The sequence below is a fragment of the Acipenser ruthenus genome, chromosome 23, assembly GCF_902713425.1.
Source record: "Acipenser ruthenus chromosome 23, fAciRut3.2 maternal haplotype, whole genome shotgun sequence".
Lineage (NCBI taxonomy): Eukaryota > Metazoa > Chordata > Actinopteri > Acipenseriformes > Acipenseridae > Acipenser > Acipenser ruthenus.
This window is the reverse complement of record NC_081211.1, coordinates 27,309,891-27,332,183: the sequence shown is the minus strand read 5'-3', so window position 1 is coordinate 27,332,183 and position 22,293 is coordinate 27,309,891. Positions and strand designations below refer to the sequence as shown.

General features: G+C 40.0%; 1 protein-coding gene across 1 annotated transcript in view; it reads left to right on the top strand.

Moving 5' to 3' along the window:
• Positions 1-2,255: 2,255 nt before the first annotated feature.
• LOC131699665 (protocadherin Fat 2-like) overlaps positions 2,256-22,293 on the top strand; it is a 45,827-nt gene continuing 25,789 nt past the window's right edge. Inside the window, exons 1-9 of the mRNA XM_058997080.1 lie at positions 2,256-2,471; positions 8,845-12,140; positions 12,833-13,144; positions 16,346-16,407; positions 16,878-17,192; positions 17,506-17,716; positions 20,502-20,641; positions 20,869-21,144; positions 21,654-21,864. Coding sequence (XP_058853063.1) covers positions 8,879-12,140; positions 12,833-13,144; positions 16,346-16,407; positions 16,878-17,192; positions 17,506-17,716; positions 20,502-20,641; positions 20,869-21,144; positions 21,654-21,864 — 4,789 coding nt within the window. The 5' untranslated portion in view covers positions 2,256-2,471; positions 8,845-8,878. The remainder of the gene's footprint in view (positions 2,472-8,844; positions 12,141-12,832; positions 13,145-16,345; positions 16,408-16,877; positions 17,193-17,505; positions 17,717-20,501; positions 20,642-20,868; positions 21,145-21,653; positions 21,865-22,293) is intronic.

Below are 22,293 nucleotides of genomic sequence, written 5' to 3'. Positions count from 1 at the left end.
CTGTGAACCACCAGGTACCCAACCACTGAAATCAAACAATCCCCCTGTGAACCACCAGGTACCCAACCACTGAAATCAAACGACCCCCCTATCAACCTCCAGGTACCAAACCACTGAAATCAAACAATCCCCCTGTGAACCACCAGGTACCCAACCACTGAAATCAAACAATCCCCCTGTGAACCACCCTTTAAACGCGATGATGTTTATAGGTGTTTGCTATGCATGCAAAATGAATACCTTTGGGGAGAGTATCTGCCTTTTTAGAACACAATTTAATTGAGCAGTTACTCCTATCAGTATTATTGTCAACGCAAGTGAAGTCACTCAAGTTTGGTGAGTTTATAACTAGGGCAGCAGTGTGGAGTAGTAGAGCAGCAGTGTGGAGTAGTGGTTAGGGCTCTGGACTCTTGACCGGAGGGTTGTGGGTTCAATCCCTGGTGGGGGGACACTGCTGTTGTACTCTTGAGCAAGGTACTTTACCTAGATTGCTCCAGTAAAAACCCAACTGTATAAATGGGTAATTGTATGTGAAATAATGTATAATGTGATATCTTGTAACAATTGTAAGTCGCCCTGGATAAGGGCGTCTGCTAAGAAATAAATAATAATAATATGTGGATTAGCAAGGCAGGGATGGAAATGAAGACCCATTCTGGGTCAATTGCAACAGCTTCATTTAGGCATGCACCAAAGAACCCCTGACAACATTACAAGTGTTTTTTGTTTATTTCAACCAGGCTCTTAATTTAATTTCCATTTGCTTTGCAGTCAAAGGTACGCAGAGCAATCACTGCAACCGAAGGCTGTATAAACTCCCAGAGACTGTCTCACGCACTGGAGCACAATGCACTTTTAAAACAGCAGTTGAACTCTCAGGGGTTCCTATGGGTTGAGTTGATTAAAACCACTGTCTTGGTTATAACCGAAGGTCTAGTATAATCCCAGTTACAATATCATGTTTGTCTATATTAATTCTTTTTTATTATTATTTTTTTAAACCAACACACTTTTGAGTTTAATTTAGACTAAATGACATTAAAGATGTTTATAGGTTATGCATTTATATTATTTAGCAAATTCACAAAACTTTAGCTTCAAATGAAACCAGTAACTGTGTAGAACAAGATTCAATTCTGATATATTTGGAGGAGAGGAATGCATGATATTTATTCTGAATGGAACATTTACATTTCTGACAGACTGAAAATATTCATGATATTATTTTGGCTTCCTACATCGACCCCCCAATTAAACCTTTACCAGGTGAGGTACAATAAAGAGCACACTGATGGTAGGCCTGGTGTCTTCAGAGATAAACCAGTCTAACTGGAATGTTTCCAATAACCCCCCCAGGTTTGAATTAGCCTAATTAGTTGCATCTGATCGTGGTTAAGACCAGAGCCCAGGCAAGCTATAAACTGGAGGAGTTCTAGCTGCCAGGCAATTGGCATATTATTTCCATCCCAGCTATTGGACATTCCAAGCTCACCAGCAGCAGTTGTAAAGTTTGAATGCAGAATATCATGATGCAAGCAGAGGGACAGGTAGTACAAGCCCTGGGTTCCCAGCTCTGGCCCTTGAAGTTTGATCCAGTCCAGGACTTTGTTCCAGTCATGTCCTAAATGACCCCTAGCCTGTTCATATCTGGTTGGTCAGAATGTCTATACTGGAATGGACCTCGAGAGCCACTGGCCTAGAAAATGGCATGGCAAAAAATTATTGGCAAGCCTTGATATCATAAGAACATTAAAAAAAAAAAAAAAATTACAAAATTATAATTTTTTTTTTTTTTTACAAACATTTGCTGTAACTAAAACTTTACCTTTTCCTGCTCGTAGTCGGACTGGTATTTACTTTTCAAAGGAGACACCTATACTGATAATCTAGCACTTTTCACAAAGCACTAAGCTTAGTGCAAGAAGCAAACAAAAAACAAACAACCGCTCACAAGGCTACTCAAATAAAGTGTGTGTGGACAGCCTTGCATTTTGTCCATACCTTGCTCTTCTATCAATGCCTAATTGAGGGCATCATGCACCACATTCATTAAGCTCATTCGTACTAGCGATCTGAGGGGAAAGTAAATGATAGTTCTTGCGGAACACACTCTGAATGAGCAGTGTCTGGCCCTAGCCCAAATGTGTGATCCGGCTCTCCTCCTACACCTCCTCCCGGGTGCAGGAGAGGGGGGGGGAGGAGGAGGGGAAGAGTGTCAGGAGGATCAGGGAGGGGATGGCTTTCCTGAGGGGATGAGGTGGCTGCAGAACTCTCCCAGCAGAAACTCTGCTCTCCTCCACCAGCAGCAAAGCTCGGCCTTGCTCACTCTTCCACTGAGGCGCCCACGCTTGGGAATTAATGAAGTATGGTGCCACATGAGGTGCCAGCATGCACTGAAGGGATTGTACTATCGAGAGCACCGTGAAGAAGGAAACTGGAAAGAAGCATTTTCAGGAGAGTAGGCTCACAAGGTAGGTTACTGTCATTTTGTTTTTGTGAAGTTGGAAAGCTGGGGTGTTAATGAATTTGTAGTTCTTTATTTATTTTTATTCTTTATTTTTTTATTTTTAAGTTGGTTATTTTTTGGTGAGGGGGGTAGAGGTGTTTCATTTGTTGTATTTTCCACATGAATCTGTGCATTCATGAAACTTTTCATCGTGTGGTATTCTGTTTTTACAAGCTGAAAGTGACTTTGTTTTTCACGCGAAGTGACTGTATTTATAACAAATTGTTTGCTGTATTTAGTGACTTTTTAAGAAGCCAGTCTCTAAATTATTGTCAGTACTCTTGAAGGATAATTGAGAGTACTGGTAATTATGTTTTATGGACTAGAAGAAGAAACTTTACTAAAAGTAGAAAATCACCTGTGCTGAATTTCAGCACTGGAAACTTAACAAGTAAGAACCCAAATAAGATTAATGACATCTCTGGATTCATTCATAAGACTGACTTAGGTAGCTGCTAACTTTCCTTTGAAGTCTTTATTTTATATTCCAATCCTTGAGGTTTGCATCGATGGCTCAGTCATTTACTGTACTTCTGCTGTTAGTTTGATAAGGTTATTTGATATGTTAATTAATTTCAAACTCACTCAAAGCTGGGCAGAATTAACAAGCCGTTTTTAAGTTTAAAACCTGTTTTTCCTTAACGCTTTAATTGTAAATAGTTAATTGTAAATATTGTTTGTATCAATACAGCGAGAACGTATGCATTGATTTTTCAGACCGCATTTCTGTGTGGTAGTTGATTGAAGACACAGACTAAGTTACTAAAAGCTTATGAAGCTTGCTTGCAGGAGGTTTAGTACAGAATCTCCAGGATCAGGGCACTGTTGATTGAATCCTCTTTGCTTTGCATCCATTGTCAGATAGTACGGCACATTGTTTTCTGTATCAGTCTTAAGACAAGGGCTCGTCTTAGAAGGCTGTGGAGTTGCTTGGGGGAGTAAATTCTTGTTAACATGTAAAAGTGTGTGCTTCTACTGACAGGTTAACCAATAGACATTTTGCACCTGTGTACCAGTATAGAATGACATTGTATAATGGGACAAATTCAGTTAAAGATAGCAATATATAACATTACTTCATCAAAAAAATTCTCATACATTTCTGAATTTCTTAGAAACTCTTCCCCTGAATCTTTAAAAAAAAATTGTAGGAGACAAAAATCAACTCCCAGTAATGATAATCTTACCATCAATCTTAGTCTCTGAAAGTGGTTTATATTACTAAAGTCCCAGCCCTTCCTTTATATTCCTCATTAACATTGTATTTTACCATGGGATACATCTGTAAACTTTTATAAGGGTTGTAGTCAGGATGGTATCTGAGAATCAGTGGATGAAAAGCTACATTCCCCATCTTGACCATACCAGTCAGATGGGCAGCTCATCCCAGTTATTAACCAACTGCAGGGTGCGGAAGAAAATAAGTGAATTGCTGATCCCACTCCTCTGTTAATCATCAAGCTAAATGCTGCCTGGAACCTTCATGAGCGAGCAATTAAGATGTCAGCTTGAGTATGCGTGTGTGATGCAATAATAGATTCTTCTTCTTCTTCTTCTTCTTCTTCTTCTTCTTCTTCTTCTTCTTCTTCTTCTTCTTAATTAATTTGGCATTTGGCAGGGTTGCAATGCAAGATTAATATTTAAATACAGAATCGTTTACAGTAAGTGTAAATAATACTACAAAAATACAATATGAACTAGGATGTAACAAGTTAGGATCACAAGAAGTGTTATATACAACGGCATATTATAGATGCAAATAGCTTCCTTAGACATAAGCACAGATGTTTGTTGCTTTGTGTTTTAAAGCTGCAAACTATACATCACAATGTAATTAATTCACATGTTTTCTATCTACATCCTGCAATAGCTTAGCCTATTGTGCTCACGACCATGCTGAGCCTTTTGTTTACTGATTGGTTGTTTGTGATGCCCTGAAGGTATCGCTCCCCCCCCCCCCCCCCCACTGAACCCTGCTGGCCTCGATGTCACTCATTTGTGATTCAATCTGATGGAGGCTACTGTACTTACAGCAGTATACAATAAAATCCTCAAGCTCCTTTTTTTTTCTTTACTGTAGCAGTAACAACCCTTACAAAAGTTTCCCATAGTAAAAGCATAGCAAAGTTTAATAAAGCATTGTGAAAGCATGGTAAAACACAGTTAAGCATTGTCAAGAATAGCGAAGTATGGAAAACCTTATTTATAAACATGGCAAACCAGGGTAAACTATGGTAAATGTCTAGTGTAACGATCGGAAAAGCATGGGGGGGAACTGCAAAAATACTGTAAGCTTTTATAAGGAAACCTTATAAAGTTTAACAGGTTATATATATACAGTGCTCACCTGTTATAACGCACCCCGTTATAGTGCGGAATCGGTTATAACACGGTAGGGTCATGGCTGCCATTTGCTCCATAATGCCATTACAGTAGCCCTTTTATACTTGTTATAAGGTGGAACACAAATAGCGCGGTCTTGTAACTATGGCTCCCCACTATCCCCACTATAGCGTTATAAAAGGTGAGCACTGTATATACAGTATATGTATATAAAAGACATATTTTGAATATATAAATATTGTTAATTAACACATAATCTGAGTATACTGTAGATGTTCGGGTAGCTTTTTCTATTTTCTAATAACACAGAATTGTCTTAGACTGTTGCCAAAGAAGCCAACAATGTCGTGTTAAAAAACTTTCAGTCTGAGTAATATCTGAAAATACAATCATATTGGCAGTTATAAATTCCCACCGTGACAAAAAAAGAAAAGGGGTTCCGGTATTACCAGCTATTCTGTGGTCACATTTGCATAAACCGCCCCCCCCCCCCACCCATGGAACAATGATAGCATTTGCTTTATTTGGAAATGAGCATAAATACTCAGCAGGTATTACAATCTTTTGAAGAATAGATCCGGACTGTGTAAGGGTATGAACTAGACTCATCTAAAATAATAAAAATAATCACAGAACACGTTGCTTCTCCAAATTCTTTCAGTCGCCGTGTCTTTTGATTTGTGCTGCTCTCTGCTGTGTGGGGTGCCTCAGGCTCTCTGTCAATGCACAGTTGTTGTTTTTGCATATCATGTTTTATACATTTCAGTGAATTTAGGGGAAAAAAAGAAAAAAAAAAACAACAGGGCACATTCTTTAAATCCCCCTAAAAATCCCCCTTAAATACCCTTAAAGAAAGATAAGAGAAATTAATTTGTAATGTGAGCTGCGTTGTCGTTCTGAAGCTCAGCTGAACGTGTGGCTACAGGTCTGGGTGATTGCGAGTTTAGAGAGGAGGAAACTGAGAAGAGCTGGAAGCACTTTCAAATGGGTGTCGCACGGAGCCAAATTAACTCTTAATGCTGCAAAAGATATTCTGTGTTTCCCTGTCAGGGTTTCGGGGACATGACTAAATAAAAATGCCAACAAAGTACATTTATCTGTGTTAAAGAAGGCCGAAATCTAATTAGCAATTTAGAAATACATCCCCGCAGTGCATTAGCCAATTATCCCCTTGGCAATAACCTATTGTTTCATTCAACATTTGAAAAACAAGGGGTGATATTTGCAATTGAATTGCATAAAGAAATAATTAATAATAATTAAATAATAAATCCGGCCACAAACAAATGTTAAATGCTTTGACAAGTTTGTTAATTATTTAATGTCCCAGTTATTGTGATAATTCTTCAATGTGGGCCAATGTCCAGAGGCTGGGACGAGCGCAGCTCAGGGGAATGCATGCAGTGTTCACCACACGGTCATATTTCCATTGCACCACCCAGGCACCAGTTTAAATGTCTGCTATATTTTCAGCTCACTGAAAGTAGAGAGCATTTTACAAGTAGGAGTATTTTCCCTTATTTCACGTCGTTTTCTTTACGATCCATTGCCCACTGATCATCATCATCATTTACAAACCTTTCTACAATTAGGTCTGTGTGGGCCATGAAGAGCTGTAAATCTCTGGCTGAGATAAAGCCAGCCTTTGCATTTAAACATTCTTTCCTTATCTCATTCAGTGCATGCTTAGTACAAATTGTATTATTTACTAGTCTTTATTCCAACTCAAGTTACAGGTTTTGTATGCTTATGCCAAACAGTGCTAAATAGTCATTTATGCAATACAAACCAACGGGCATCAAAGAGAGAACTTGGTCATCGCTTTGTGTTGTATGATACTTTCTTTAAACACAAGCAGCATTATTAGGTACTGTCATTTTAGAATAAAATTAAAGTTTATTTTTAATTGAATTACTAATCGCCCCAGCAACATGAACTGCCACACACGCACACACTTTTGAAACCAAAGTTACGCCACTGTGAAGGTCACAATGACAACCTGTTGCCATAATACCCTTTGCTAATGGAAGAGCCTGCCCTCTTTCTACTGATGTTTGTGAGTTGGTACTAAGACTCTGGGCCATCATTACATGCTGAGAGATCATGAACCTCAGGTGAAAGAAATAAACACTGAACACAGTCTGTTTTAATGATCTAAATAACAGTGGAACTGGCGATTTTGGTGTTGGTGTCTAAACAAGAGACTCCCCTATCAGCCAGAGCTCAAGCAATGTATGTAAAGAGGGGGCTAGTGCATTGTTGGAGGTACAGTACCACTATTATAAACATGTTGTAATTAAACATCAGAGTAAATATAGTATTTTAAAGCGTATTTAAAATATTCAACAACTTGTAGAATTAATTCATTGATTGATTCATTCCTTCATAACCAATTGAAAGCAGGATTTAAAAAAATTAAACATGTGATTTCCCTCAGGCCTCAGCGAGGTAGGCCTGCAGATCATCAGCTGTGACCTAAACAGTAGCATCAATACACTTGGAAACCAGAAGCAAAACTTCCAGACTGCCATAATTATTGCCTTCAAGAAGCACAGGAAACACAGAGGGTGGTTTACTTGGAGTGTCGAAAATGACATTAAAATTAGGAGCCTCCGAAAGACATTTTGACACAAGCATCTGATATGGCTGAGACTGAGGCTGTCAAAGTATTTCTTTCAAAGTGCTGCTTGATGCATTTAGAAACTCAGAATAGCTTGTATTTCTCTCTTTAACACTGTACTGACAGTTTCTGCTTGTGAACACGCAATAAAAATAATTTCACGTGAAAGCTTATTCAACCATGCCAGAGGACTATGAATCTATATTAAAATAAAGCGATTCAATAGTGCCCAGAAAACTTTACCTTACTAGTGCAATCAAATCAAAGTATAATTTACAGTGCATAATAGAAATAAATATAAAGGTAATCATCATGCAGTAAACCTCTTAGGCTTTGCAATACCCAACACTGCATCCAGGTTCAGAAACATGCACACAAAAAAGAACGTTATTTCATTATATTTAGAATCCTTAATGTATACTGCTTATATGACAATATATCCAGCGTGGAACAGGAACGAAACATCAGTAAAATGAAAATAACAAGAACAGTTACCTTGAGAAACCCTTTCTAAATAAACACAACAGATTCTACAGCTTGAGAAGTTGAAAAAAATATTTGGTAATTGTAATAATGGAACCAGAAAAGCCTGTTCAGAAACAATAAACAATAACCAGGGGTTGTATGTGTCACCTTGAAAGTTTTGTTTTACTTTCCCACGGCTGCAAAGAGCCCTTTTGAGATACAGACCGTGTTAATTGCCTTTGTCTCAGCATGTGGGTACAGATGATGGGATATTAAAACAGCTCTAATAGAAGTGATTTCAATGCTTTACGTTCTTCAGTTTCAGAGGCTACGTTGACAGAAACAATGAAGTTTACAATATAGAATGTGTCTTTGTTTCACAGATATGGGGGCTTGCTGAAGAATAAACAAAACATATAATAATAATGGTTACAGATTTGAAACTCCTCGAACCTCCAGTCATTGCTCACCCGAGGACTCAAACTTTGTGTTTTGTCTGCGAACTTTAGCAGTTGTTTCTTTTGCAATTTTTAAGCCGACAACAGTAAAATACACTAGTTTTGTGAGATTGGATTTTAATGATGTCCTTCTCCTTATTGATTTTAGCAAATAATAAAAACTATGATACCTGCACAAATAATTCAAAATCCCCAACAGCATTTTTTGGTTTTTGCTTTTACCTCTTTAAATTTGTTAATTAAACTTTTAGAATTTTTACAACTGTTTAAAAGAACTGTATGTGAGACAAGAAGTAGCTCTCCCAAACAGAAAGCACACACACATACATACATACATACATACATATATATATATATGCATACTGCATGTACAATTATGATCAAAGGGGATAAATATATAGATATTACTGATATACTAACTATAAATATGTATTTTTGCATCTTTTACTCAGAGTTGAATATCCATGAAGATCCATTGAAGGCACCATGGGTGTCACTAGAGTGACTGAAGGATTGCTGGCAGTCCTAGCAGTATTTATGCATGCAGCCATCTGCAATGGGAGTCCAGAAAAAGGCTATTCACCTTTGAGCTTCACGCATCACCTTTACAATGCTACAATATATGAGAATACTGCCCCTAAGACCTACATTGAGAGTAGCATCAAAATGGGTATCTACATTACAGATCCTCTCTGGAGCATAAAATACAAACTGGTCTCTGGGGACGACGACAGCCTGTTCAAGATTGAGGATTACACAGTCGGGGATTTCTCCTTTCTGAGGATAAGGACTCGGAGTGGGAATACAGCCTCACTGAACAGGGAGGTGAGGGACAGCTACACGCTGACCATTCAAAGCAGTGAGAGCACCTACGAGTATGAAGCCAGGACTAAGGTTGTGATTCGTGTATTGGATGCAAATGACCTGAAACCCCTTTTCTCCCCTGCTTCGTACAGTGTCACTGTTGGGGAAGACACTCCCTTGAAATCAAGCGTGGTGAAGGTTCGTGCCACTGACGCTGATTTGGGCAGCAATGCTCAGTTCTACTACTCCTTTACTAGAAGATCCCAGATGTTTGTTGTGAATCCTTCCACTGGAGAAATTGCACTGGCAAAAAAACTCAATCACACACAAGCCTCAAAATACGAGCTGGTGGTTCTAGCTGAGGACCGAGTGAAGAAAATAGCTGGGATCCGTGGATACGGGAATGTTGCCAGGGTTGTAGTCAACGTGGAAAAGGTTACCCCACTGCCACCAGTCATTAAATCAGTTGAAGTCGCAACACCTGGAGAGGATAGGGACCTTTTGTATGCCACTGTCATAACCGAGGCAGGTAGGCAAGGACTGCAAGTTGAATCTGTGGCCGTTGTAGCTGGAGATCCATTAAATTACTTCAAAGTCATGCCATCCCCTCTGCAAAGTCAGGTCTACCAAGTGGTCACAGCCAAAAAGGTCAACTGGCTGAGCTACCCCTTTGGTTTTAATCTTTCTCTTCAAGCTAAAGACAAAAGCAACCCACCGTTATCTTCTCTCATAAAGAAAATCCACATACCTTCTCCAAAGTCTGCAGTCTTGAAGTTTGAGAAAGAAGTCTACCACGTAATGTTAAGTGAGTTTTCTCCTCCTAAGAGCCCTGTTGTACAAATTAAGGTGACGCCAAACCATGCAAACACAAGCTATCATCTTGCTTCGAACCAGGACAATTCCAAATTTAAGATCAACCCCCGAAGTGGCCTGATTGTGACCACAGAGAATATGGATTATGAAAAGAAGTCTCGATTTGAATTAGATGTGATGACTGCCCACGGGGAGGCCAAAGCCAGAGTGGTTGTTGATATCATTGACGAAAATGATAACGCTCCAAAATTCAGTCAATCCTCCTATAAGGGAACAGTCTCTGAGAATGAACCCATTGGCACTAGCATATTGAGAGTCACTGCTGTAGACAGTGACAGAGGGGAAAATGGCTTTATAACCTATGCCATTGCCAATAGAGGTCCCCTGCCGTTCACAATTCACCCATTTACAGGAGTCATCTCCACCTCCGAAAAACTAGATTACGAAATGATGCAAAGGTGGTACCATCTTCGTATCTGGGCGTCAGACAGTGGCATACCTTTTAGCCATGTGACTGAATCGTCAGTTTCCATTGTCATGAACAATGTAAATGATAATATCCCGATGTTTGAGAAGGTGGGATGCAATGTCACCATCCCACAAAGCCTATCTCCTGGTGATCGCTTCGGCATTATGTCTGCAGTTGATTTGGATGAGCTGCAGCAAGTGAGATATGAGATTGTGTCCGGCAATGAACTTGGGCTGTTTGAGCTCAATTCAGTCTCTGGGATGCTCCTGCTGAAGAAAAGCATCCCATTGGCTTACCCTGGTGATGTGATGCCCTTGTATATCCTTAAAATAACCGCTACTGATGGAGAGAACTATGCTCAGCCGACAGACATTAACATCACTGTCATTGACAACAATGAGCCGGCCAGCATGAACTGTGAGGATACTGGGGTTTTCAAAAAGCTGGCTGAAAAGCTCATTCAGTCCATCAAGCCCAAATTGCCTTCGCAAGAGGAGGATACCTTTTCAGACATCCACATTATTAACCATCATTCCCCAAAGTTTGATGCAGCACTCCCAAGATCTCTTGACATTAAAGAAGACACTGCCGTTAATTCAACAATTCTGCAGTTCAAAGCTTCAGACCAAGACAGTGGATTTAATGGGAAGCTGGTGTATGTCATCTTCGACGGGAGTGAAGATGGCACTTTCATTGTTGACATGGATACTGGTGACCTGAAGGTCCACGCTCCTTTAGATAGGGAAACTACAGGTTTCTACATTCTTAATATCACTGTCTATGATTTAGGGACACCTCAGAAGTCATCTTGGAAGCTCTTAGCCGTGAATATAATAGACGCCAATGACAACCCACCAAGGTTCGATCAATCCAGTTATTTTTTAACAGTTCCAGAAGACGCAGCAGTGGAAACAAGCATCTTTCAGGTCAAAGCTACCGATATTGACTTGGAAGATAATGGAAGAGTACAATATTCCTTCTTAACATCCACGGATAGATTTTCAATCAATGAGCTAACAGGGGTAGTAAGGGTAACTAGACAACTTGATAGAGAGACCTGCCCAACATATAAGCTAAAGATTGAGGCCAGGGATCAGGCCAGTGCAGACCCTCAGTTGTTCTCAACTGCAGACCTCCTGGTGGCTGTACAAGACGTCAATGACAATCCTCCTAGCTTTGTTCCAAAGATCTACAAGATACAGGTTCCTGAGGATTTGCCAATAGGAACTCTGGTTTTATGGGTGGAAGGTATTGACCCAGATCTTGGTCCAGCAGGAGAGATTATTTACAATTTGGTGAACAATGAGAACAGAGCATTTCAGCTGGAGACCTCCACAGGAGCTCTCAGCGTGGAGAAGGAGCTGGACTTTGAAAAGAAGCCCTTTTACAATCTTACAGTCCGCGCAGTGGACCACGGAAGGCCACGGGCTCTGTCTTCGTCCTGCTATGTTGAGGTGGAAGTCTTGGATGTGAATGAGAACCTGCACACACCACGCTTCTCTTCATTCGTCTTTAAAGGAGCAGTAAGTGAAGATGCTTCTGTTGGAACTTCTGTGATTGCCCTGACTGCCTTGGATGAGGATTCTGGGAGAGATGGGGAGGTGCGGTACTTCATTAAAGATGGCAGTGGACTAGGAGTCTTCAGCATAGAGGCGGAAACAGGTACAGGGACAAAGAAAAAATACACACACACACACAAAGTAGTACTGAGGGTGCATTGGATTTCAAACCTGAAAAAAAAATGCTTGCTCAATATGACACACACTAATTATCAGGCCATACGGTCATGCATGAGTTTAAGTCCTACCTAAAGATACACAATCTGTCCAGGAACGTACCCGTCCAATGTGCTGTCTCAGAAGACATCCACATCTGCTGTGTGGAATTTAAACATCTCATGGCACTAATAAAATAACTGCTTGCTAGTACTGGCCAAGGTTTTGTTTCTGAACCAAGAAGCATATTTCCCTCCTGAGCATGGGGTTGGGATGTCTTATAAAAACATATGCTGTTGAAGTGTCGGCAGATCTGAATTTGACAAAACTGACTGAGGGTATTCATTTGGCCTTAAGGCTTACATTTCATCTTCTCAAAGAATTTGGTATTTGCTGCATCTTGGTAGAATCAGTGTAATGTTGTAAATTAGCATTACCATTACCTGAATAGCAGAGGCATGCTTTAAGTGTCCTGAGACCAATTGTTTCTGTTGGTCATGCAGTTGGCCTACTTAAGAGCCCCTAACTGCCGGGTCAGAAACGGTCATACTAACGTTTAGTCTGAAAGGAGACCCTGAGGGATGATACTGCTTTAATTCACTCTAAATCATTGATTTTTTTACTCCTCCTGCTTTGCAGGGATAATCCGGATTGCGGACACCTTGGACCGGGAGTCCACCCCTCACTATTGGCTTACGGTTTATGCGACAGACCTGGGTTCTGTGCCTCTGGTCTCCTGGACTGAGGTTTTCATTGAAGTAATGGACGTCAACGATAACCCTCCAGTGCTATCGTTGCCTGTTTACTATGCCTCCGTCCTGGAGAACTCCCCCAAGGACATGTCCATTCTGCGAGTTGAGGCCAGCGACCCCGATTTCAGCTCTGAGGGAAAACTTTCTTTTCGCATCACAGATACCCAGCGTGCGTTTTTCACAATAAACCCCAAGACAGGTAAGACAAAAAAAGAAACTCTGAATGGATTTTAATGTGTTTTTATATCTGTTACAGTGTTTTTAGTCAAGTGTTACTCTATTTTTTTCAACATATCTGACATGTAATGTATTTTAGTACTTACAGGTCCAGTAACTATCTTTCAAACATCCCGTCCTCTCCTCCACCCTTGAATTTCTCTTTAGTTCAGGGTGGAATATAGTTGCCTTTATCAATACACCAGACGTGAAATTGTGAATACAAAAGAAACCACTGGGGGAAAAAAATAGACAAAGAAACAAATAATGAAAAACCTACCTGACCACTTGTAAAGAATACAAACAGATGAGGACTGTTTTAAACAGCCATGACAAAGCTGCTTTCACGCTTCTTGCACTTTAAATGGCTTGGCTATGTTCACTAAATGTATGGTGTTGCCCTCTGTGAACAGAACAAGAGTAATTTAGATTAATGACACAAAGGTGGAGTTGGGACAGGTAGATTTAGTAAGGCTCTCCTTTTTTTGGATCACACAGCCAAGCTCTTACAGTGACTCACTTCCTTCAGCCTTGTCTATAGAAAGGAACGGGAATATCTCATGAGTGAAACTATGAGTAAACTATTAGATATGGGAATTATCTGGGAAAAAATAATCTGTATACAATTTGGGAAGGCATTCGTAATATAATCGCAACATCATTTTTATCTTTCTTGGGTTAACGGAACTAATATGTGATCATTTGGAAACTACAAGGAAATGGTCAGAGAACAATTATCACTGAAGAAACTGAAGATCAAAACGTTATTAGTGGCAACTTAGAGAGAGCTAACCAGCACTCATGTACTTCAGTGGCTGCTGGTTCAGCCTGCCAAATCAATGCTGCATTAAGCAATACTGCAGGTCTAAACCTGTTCATCTCTGAGCCTACACAGTTTCTTTAAGACTTTGGTTATTTTAACAGCTCCACCCAGGCCAACACCGGAAGATTAAGCAGAGAAATTAAGAGCACTATAGTGTCAGAAAAGACAAATTATAATAGCGCCACACATCACCATGAACAGAATCTACAGTACAGCATGTATAGTGACAGCTTCCTGTTACATAAGGCGATGTTAAAAAAGGACCAAGTACATGATTATAAAATGTGCTGAGAGCGCAGAGTTTATACCATTTAGACTGCTGTCCTCAAAGGGTTATTTTGAGACTTTTACACTGTATTTAACGTGGATTCAAGCTGTCAGTATAGATGTCGTGTAGACATTGGAATTAGAGCAGTCCAGGAAGAACTTGTTTTATTTTATGTTGCCTTCTTTGAAAACAATGTCGTCAGTGGCCTAACTCAAGTTTGCAAACCATTTGGAGTTTGAATACATGTTATACTAATAAGCACTGCAGGTCCTCTCTCCCCTGGATCATCACCTTCTTCATTGTTCATTATAATTGCTGCGATGACGCTTCCCTGATACCAGTCAGACATTTGCTTAGACAAGTACATCCCGGTTTGAAACTCAGCTCAGTAGTAGACGGTACGTGATGCAAAATCCTCCTTTGTGTGTGTGTGCGTGTGTGCGTGGTTCAAAGGAAGTTTATAAAGTTGTTGAACAAGACTTGTAAGTAGTTGTGAGGGAAGAAACATCAAGTTTTCAGATTCCAAGTTGTGTTGACAACAGTTTTGAACTGCTACCAAATTATACAGCAATGGCTCTGTGTGGGTTTTGTTGTGGTTATTCAAAGAGATGATCGGTGACTGGCTGTTGTAGTGTGGCTACTGCAGCTTTTATTCACATTTGAGCAAGACAAAATACTGAAGACTCTTTCTAACAGATCTTCAATGCAGTGGTGGTAAAACGGCATGGCAGTGGCTCTTACAAAGGGTCTCACAGTCCATGCTGCATATGGTGTGCTTTCTGCAAGGGTTTCTTTACAGCAATTCTGTGTTATTATAATGGCGTTCCCTAAACGTATTTTGCTGCAAGGGAAGACAATGTTATTTTGGTTCATAGCTTTACAGGGTCTATGCTCTGACAGCCTCCCTGTGTTCAGCTTGCCCCGGGTGTTCTTTGAGATCTGCTAATGCAGGGCTGATTTCACTACCTTTCCCAGGGTATTTGAACAACCTCAGTTTAAATCTAGATTAAAATGTACCTGACATCTGGATTTTATATCAGATGTTATTTGGTCCTCAAGTAAAGTGCCCTGAGATAGGTTTGCATAAAAGGCATGAAAGTTATTGTTGATGGTTAGAGTAAAAACAATTATGCAACAAGCCATAAAAAAATGCAATTAACTCAGACAAGTTACCATAATCCACCCTGAGGTTCACAAACAGATTCCTTTAATTAATTTGCAAAGAAGACTATTTATTGTTTAATACTTAGCAGAATGATGCATTCTGTATTATCAAACTCTTGCATTCTTGTAGAGTCAACCAAGTTAAATTCTAGAAATGGTTTCTAGAATGAAGCTGCATCCCCAGATGGAGACAAACTCTAGAAATGGTTTCTAGAAAGAAGCTGGGAAAATACAAAAAACAATGTGACATTAGCTAATTAATGCAGATACATGTTGAAATTGAAAATCTCTGAAACATCTCATTGTAGGCATATGTTTTAACAACCAAAGAACACTACAATACTGTACACATATTCACCTACTGTATGTGTCTAGCCAAGTTCTCTAGAACCATTGGTCTCTGTTCTGTCAAACCCTACTGAGGTAGAAAAAGATTTGCAAACAAGTTCACTGTAAAATACCATCATAAAAGAAAACAAGGCTTTGCAAAAGCATGACCTCCCATCAGCCTGGTAAAGAACATAACCTTGTGCAGAATCGGTGCACGGTAATGGATGCAGGTAGACAGTAAACCACTTGTGTACAGAGCTGAGCTCTGATTAAAAGCTTTGATTAGATCATTACCAATAGTGTCTGTAGCTGCATGACCGTGAGATTATCATTCTCATTATTATTTGTTATCTATTCGGTTTGCATGCTATGTGTCTTGGCCTCTATCCTGTATGACCTTATCAGTTCCTTTGCCCAGAAAAAGTTTAATGAACTGGGGCCCTTTGTCTGCTGGCTCTGTCTCAGAACACCTCCCACGCGGTGGGGACTTCCATTGCCATAGTTCCTGCTTGTCACGTCTTATTGTTTAATTAATCCCAGGCTGTTGACCTGTGCGCTCCTGTGACGGATGGGCTTGTGTTTTTCTTGTGTCTCTGCAGGTGTGATCAGCAGCACAGCACTCCTGCTGGATCGGGAAGAGCGAGAAGAGCACATCCTGGAGGTGTGAGCTGCAGCTTCTTTTGTTTAACCAAAAAAAAAACAAAGCTCTGAAAGAAAGAATAGCCTTTTCTCTGTGACCAACCTTAGAAATGAGGCGAGCAAGTGCAGACACATCAGCAAAATATCTTACATTCTTTGTAAAATAAAATAAAGAGCTACAAAATGATTGCAGATCTGTTGTACATGAAACTTTGCATAATGTGCCAAAGTATTTAATATAGTATTCTCATAAAGGAATTTTAGTTGATGTTATTATATAGTATATCATCAAAAGTAAAAATCCCACAATGCTGTATTTAACTTAGTCTGTCCTCTAAGGATGCTATTCTCCTGTGGTCTTAACAACTGTTGCCGTCCTTTTTCTAAACCTTTTTTTTAATAGGTTGTTAGGTCAAACATTTAATAAACACGTCAATGAGCTGCAGAATTGCCTGCCATGCTATCCAGTGAATACCTTCTGTTCCTATCCAGGTTGTAGTAGATGACAATGGCAGCCCTCCATTGCAGTCGACCGCCACTGTCGTCATCCAGGTGCTGGATGTGAACGATCAGACCCCCCGCTTCACCCACAAGCTCTCCACCGTGAGGCTGCCGGAGCGCCATGGAGTCACGGAGCCAGAAGCGCTGTACAGGATGATTGCCCAAGACCAGGACCAGGGTCCGAATGCTGAGATCACCTACAGCCTGGAGGAAGACAGCGAGAAAACGAAATTCACAATCCACCCTGGCTCCGGCACGGTGTGGTCCAGGAGCGATTTCTCACCCGGGGAATACAGCATCCTAACGGTACAGAGCTATCCCGTTTGGTTTGTTTGTTAGTGTCCATTCAATGCAATGCAGTATGGATTGACACTTACAGAATGTACCACTGGGTACTGTATGTGTTAAAAACAACATTAAAGGTTGTTTTGGATCATTCTGCATGGTAGTTATATTAATTGTAAGGTTGCTTTTAGTAATTAAATCCGTAAGCCATAACTACCATCTTCTTACCATTAAAAATACTATTCTTTACCGTGACTTTCTACTGATTACATGACACTGGTTGCCATTACATTTTACCATAAAAAATAATTTCTTATAAATAATCTCCAATCAGATAAAAGCCACTGATGGTGGAAGCCCAGCCAGGTCCTCAACTGCCCGGCTTCACATCGAATGGGTTCCTAAGCCAGCCCCTTCCTCAGAGCCATTGGCTTTTGATGAGCCCCATTTTAACTTCGCTGTGATGGAAACAGACCCTGTGACTCACATGGTGGGGATAATCAGCACTGATATCTCACAGAGCCTGCTCTGGTTCGATATTACAGGTAAGAAAAATGAATGTATTTATGCTTAAGCTTGCAGGCTTGTTCGTTCATGGCTGTCAAAACAGTGGATGAGAAAAGATAATAATAAAGCCTTTCTGTTGACTTACAAGCAGTCAATAACATAAGCTTTCAGTGTGCAACAATGGGTCCTATTCACAAAGCTTAAACTTGTGAGTTATTTAAAGTCTGCTTTTATGAAGAAAATCTGGTTTAATATTCTCTAAACTGTTCTTTACAAACAGTCCAGAAAAGAATTATGAATATCAAACACAGAAAAAAAACACACACATAAAGAAGAAAAAATAAAGCATTTAATAAAGTTACCAAACCACGAAGAAACAGTTTGGACATTCAATGTAGGCACATTTAGATACTGGTAAGCTGATTCGTACTTGTTTTAGACTTTTTCATTTCAGGCAAACATGTGCTAATGAAGATTTGGAGTAATTAACTTTGAGAATCTGTCCTACATTCTTGATACATGGGGTATCACATTTTCAAGGTGATAGGTCAAGCCAGTACATAATGGCATGGAAACGATCAATGAGAGATAAGCAGCTATCAAGACTTAGGACCATGCTTCAGTATGCTTTTCCCGTGCAGGTAACCTGATCTGAAAGTTGAGAGAACCAACTTTTAGAAGCTAAAATCTGCTTAACTGATACGGCAGTGAAAACACACAATGTAAAGTTCTTTGGAGGAACTGCTACTCTTTCTACACCTTCACACACAGGCCGGGGGAGGGGGGCTGAGGGTGAAGGTGTGGAATCTGCCGAAGGCTGAACATAACATATTTCAGCCAGTGACAACCCAATGGTGCAAAAAAAGAGTCCTGTCATGAAAGACAAGAGAGCAAGGTCTTGTTTTCTCTCAGCATTTAACGATCCCATAGTGCTTGTCAAACAACAGCAGAAGGGTTATTTAGGGGTTCTGGCTGAACCTGCCTTTACCAAGTTTAGCTAAATTCTGATTAGTGTAGGCATTGCTCATTTTGCATCTCAATATCTCTCTCACTCCTTAATCTGCTGTTTAAGGAGTGACATGATAAATAAGTACTGTAAGTACCATGCTCCTTCATGAATATACTCGCTTCTCACCATGATTTTAAAGGAAAGCAAACTGTGAAGTTACAAACCTAGTAAGAAGAAATAACTGCATTGGGGCTTGGTTTTCCAAAAGTTTACTCTGGAGTAAACTTACTTTCTTGCTTTAAAGTTTAGCTTCAACTTCAACCTAAGGATTTAGGGTTTTTTTTTCACAGTAAAACAATCATGTGGTCAATTATAGGAAAACAGAACACTTGAGACTCATCATTGTAACCACTTATTCATGATCTATCTGCTGTTATTACCACTTGAAGTTGTTTTCCTTATATGGGTCAAGTGCCCCAGATTTGTCACTTAAAATCACAGTTTAATTTTCTATATCCAGTCTGAAAAGGGGGGTGGGGGGGTTCTTCTTTAAAACAAAAAGCAAAAGGCATCAGGAGCTGATCTCTTAATGAACACCATCTGGTGGAGGAAGCGTGACATCATCCCCCACAGTGAGCAACGTCTGTTCGGATTACTGCGCCGCCAAATGTCTCCCCTGAAACGATTGTGCTTTCCTGTGGCTCAGTAACAAGCAGGGAGTCTTTTATCTGAGACCTTGCGAATCTCATTAACATATGTAGGGCAAGCTGCAATGAAAAACACTTCTGTAGTTTAAAAAAAAATACATAAAATAATGGCGCCATTTTCAGGTATGTAGAGAGTAGTATACCGTACAAATGTTTTTTCAAAACATTCTGAGCCCAACACTAAAGCATAACCCTTTAGGCTGGTTTCACAGACCCCGAGTCCGTGAACCCAGCCGTTTACATTCCGTACCCTCGGGTACGCTGGTTCTCACTAGCAGACTAGGAGACTGGTCTTTATGTCTCACTGAGAGTTGAAGGCATTGTGCTCTTGACTGAGACACAATAAATGATCTTATCCCTGGTTTAGCTCTGCTTCCAAATTATCAGCGTCTGTATCCATGTTTTCATCACCCTGACGCTGGTTCTGCATGTGTAAAATATGAGCTTGTTCAGTGTTACCAGCTTTGTTTTAATCCTCGTGGATTTTATCCTGAACTGTGAATGGTTGCTTTATTGGAATTTCATAGGATCTGAACATAGTTCATATGACATAAAACTTGAATTTATCACACTTATTTTCACCAATATTAATAAGAAACATTTCATTTTAAACCAGGTTTCAAAGTAAAATATATATATATATTTTAATGATCTAAATAGTGGCCAAGCTAAATGCTAGCACCCACAAACTTTAGATTAACCCCACTGCTGTTGGAAAGACGTTCACCATTGCAATGTGTTTAATAAATCCAATGCTATGTAGATCATTAAAGAAGCATTTCATTTATGTTTTGTTTCCATGGGAGCAAAACAATATATTTTCATTCATTTTTATGGTTATTTAAATATAGCTGGTAAAAAAAAATGTATTACATTTTTTAAGCTTAAAGAAAGCTTTGAAACAGAAAGAACTCAGGAAGAACTCTATAAATATGTTTTGATGTTTTATCTGTGGGAGATTTCCTTCACGGAAAAGTCACAATATGTCATGCAATTTAATCAACCTTCACAAAGCGTGATGGCAGATCGACATCGGGTCTCAGCGACGCTGACAGAGACAGAAGGGGCCTGTGAGATACCCACGTGTGGCTGGTCTCCACGGAGACACAGTGAGGTGTGAGAAAGGCAATAAGGGATACAGCTTTAACCAGCCTCCTCTTTTTGTAGGTGGTGACAGCGAGCAGGAGTTTGACATTGAGAAAAACAGCGGGAGCATTGTTATTGCCAGACCCCTGAATGCAGGAAGGAGGTCAAACTACAATCTAACTGTGAGAGCCACAGATGGAACCAAAGCTATTAAAACCCAGGTAACCTACCACAGGAAAACATAGATCCACTGCCTACTGTAAAATGGAATATACAGCATGCTGCCATAGTTCTTATAGAAAAGTATCTTTCAGAATACAAAAATGACTGAGCGTTTGCAAATCCCTCTAGTAATTCTGTGCTATTGTGTATGCAATGTTTGTGTCACATAAAACTCCTTAGGTTGTTTTACCAATTGATCAGGAGTTTATTATCTTTGTGTTGGCAGGCGTATATTCGTGTAGTGGACATCAATGAGCACCGTCCCCAGTTCCTTAAGAGCAAATACGAGGTGAGGGTTCCGGAAGACACGCCCCCTTGGAAGGAGATCCTACAGATGAGTGCGACAGACGCAGACGGGAGCAACAGGCTGGTCTACACCATACACAGCAGTGTGGACCCAGCCAGCCTGAAGCTCTTTCAGCTGAAGCCCAGCAGTGGAACCCTGGTTACCACAGCAACACTGGACTATGAGACCCTGTCTGTTCACACTCTTACCGTGATGGTAGGTTCCTTTTTTGGCGCAAATTCATTTTAATGGGAGGCCTAGCGAGGAGACAGCGTTGGTATTCATGAGCATTTACAATGAAGATGTTTTATTGAGGTTAAATTAAATTCAGGGGGGTTATAATGGAACTTCAGATCCCATTCATTCCAACAAGCTTTTCAGATGAGAGGGAGAAAGATTACAGTGCTGTACCAGTAATGAGTAATACAAATAAATGTATATTAAACTTCTACAAGGGATGACCAGTGAATGCAAACAGAAAAAAAACAAAACTGAATTGAACCCGTATCTCACATTTAAAACTGATGCTCTTCCCACTTCCTTTAAGGCAGAAAGTCATCATTTAAATGGCCTCTATTGGCATGTTTCTGTTAAGCAATTGTTTGCCGAACACGTTTTACTGTCCCTGTATCATTTTTCTAAGCTTGTTTCTCGTTGTGTTTCTTTTTGTTTAGGGAAGAGGTGGAAATGGCTCTTAGCATGACTGCTTTTCTTTTTTTTTCCAGGTGAGAGACCAGGAGGTCCCTGTTAAAAGGAACTTTGTGAAGGTTATTGTTTATGTTGAAGACTGCAACGACCACCCTCCCAGCTTCATGAGCTCTCGGTATGAAGGGAGTGTGCTCAATTTAGCTGCCGTTGGCATAGAAGTTGTACAAGTTAAGGCTATGGATAAGGACAAAGGAAACAATGCAGAAATGATCTACACTTTTCACTCAGGTAAGACAGATCATTTAGCAAAGAGGTCAAGCAGACCATATAATCCGGGCCACTTACAGTAAAGGGACAGCCCTTTGCAAATACTTAAAAACGTCACTCCCAAACACAACACATTCACCTATGCTCAAACCATTACATCAGTGAATTAGACTTTAAATTAAACCCCAGAAATACAAACATTAACAGAGAAGAAAAATCAATTGGCAGGCCATGCCTTTGGGGAATTATGAAGTTATTTAAACGGTAAGATTTAAATAACTTCATAATTCCCTTTTTAGCCCTTTTTTGAAAAGATTGCATGCAATCACTGAGTGACTTTCTTCTGTACAGCAGAGGTCTGGATTGCTGTCTCTTGCATCAAAATAAATCCAATCCGACTTCCATCTATTCCATTCAGGGAATGAGCATTTGGGATAAGCACCTTTTGTT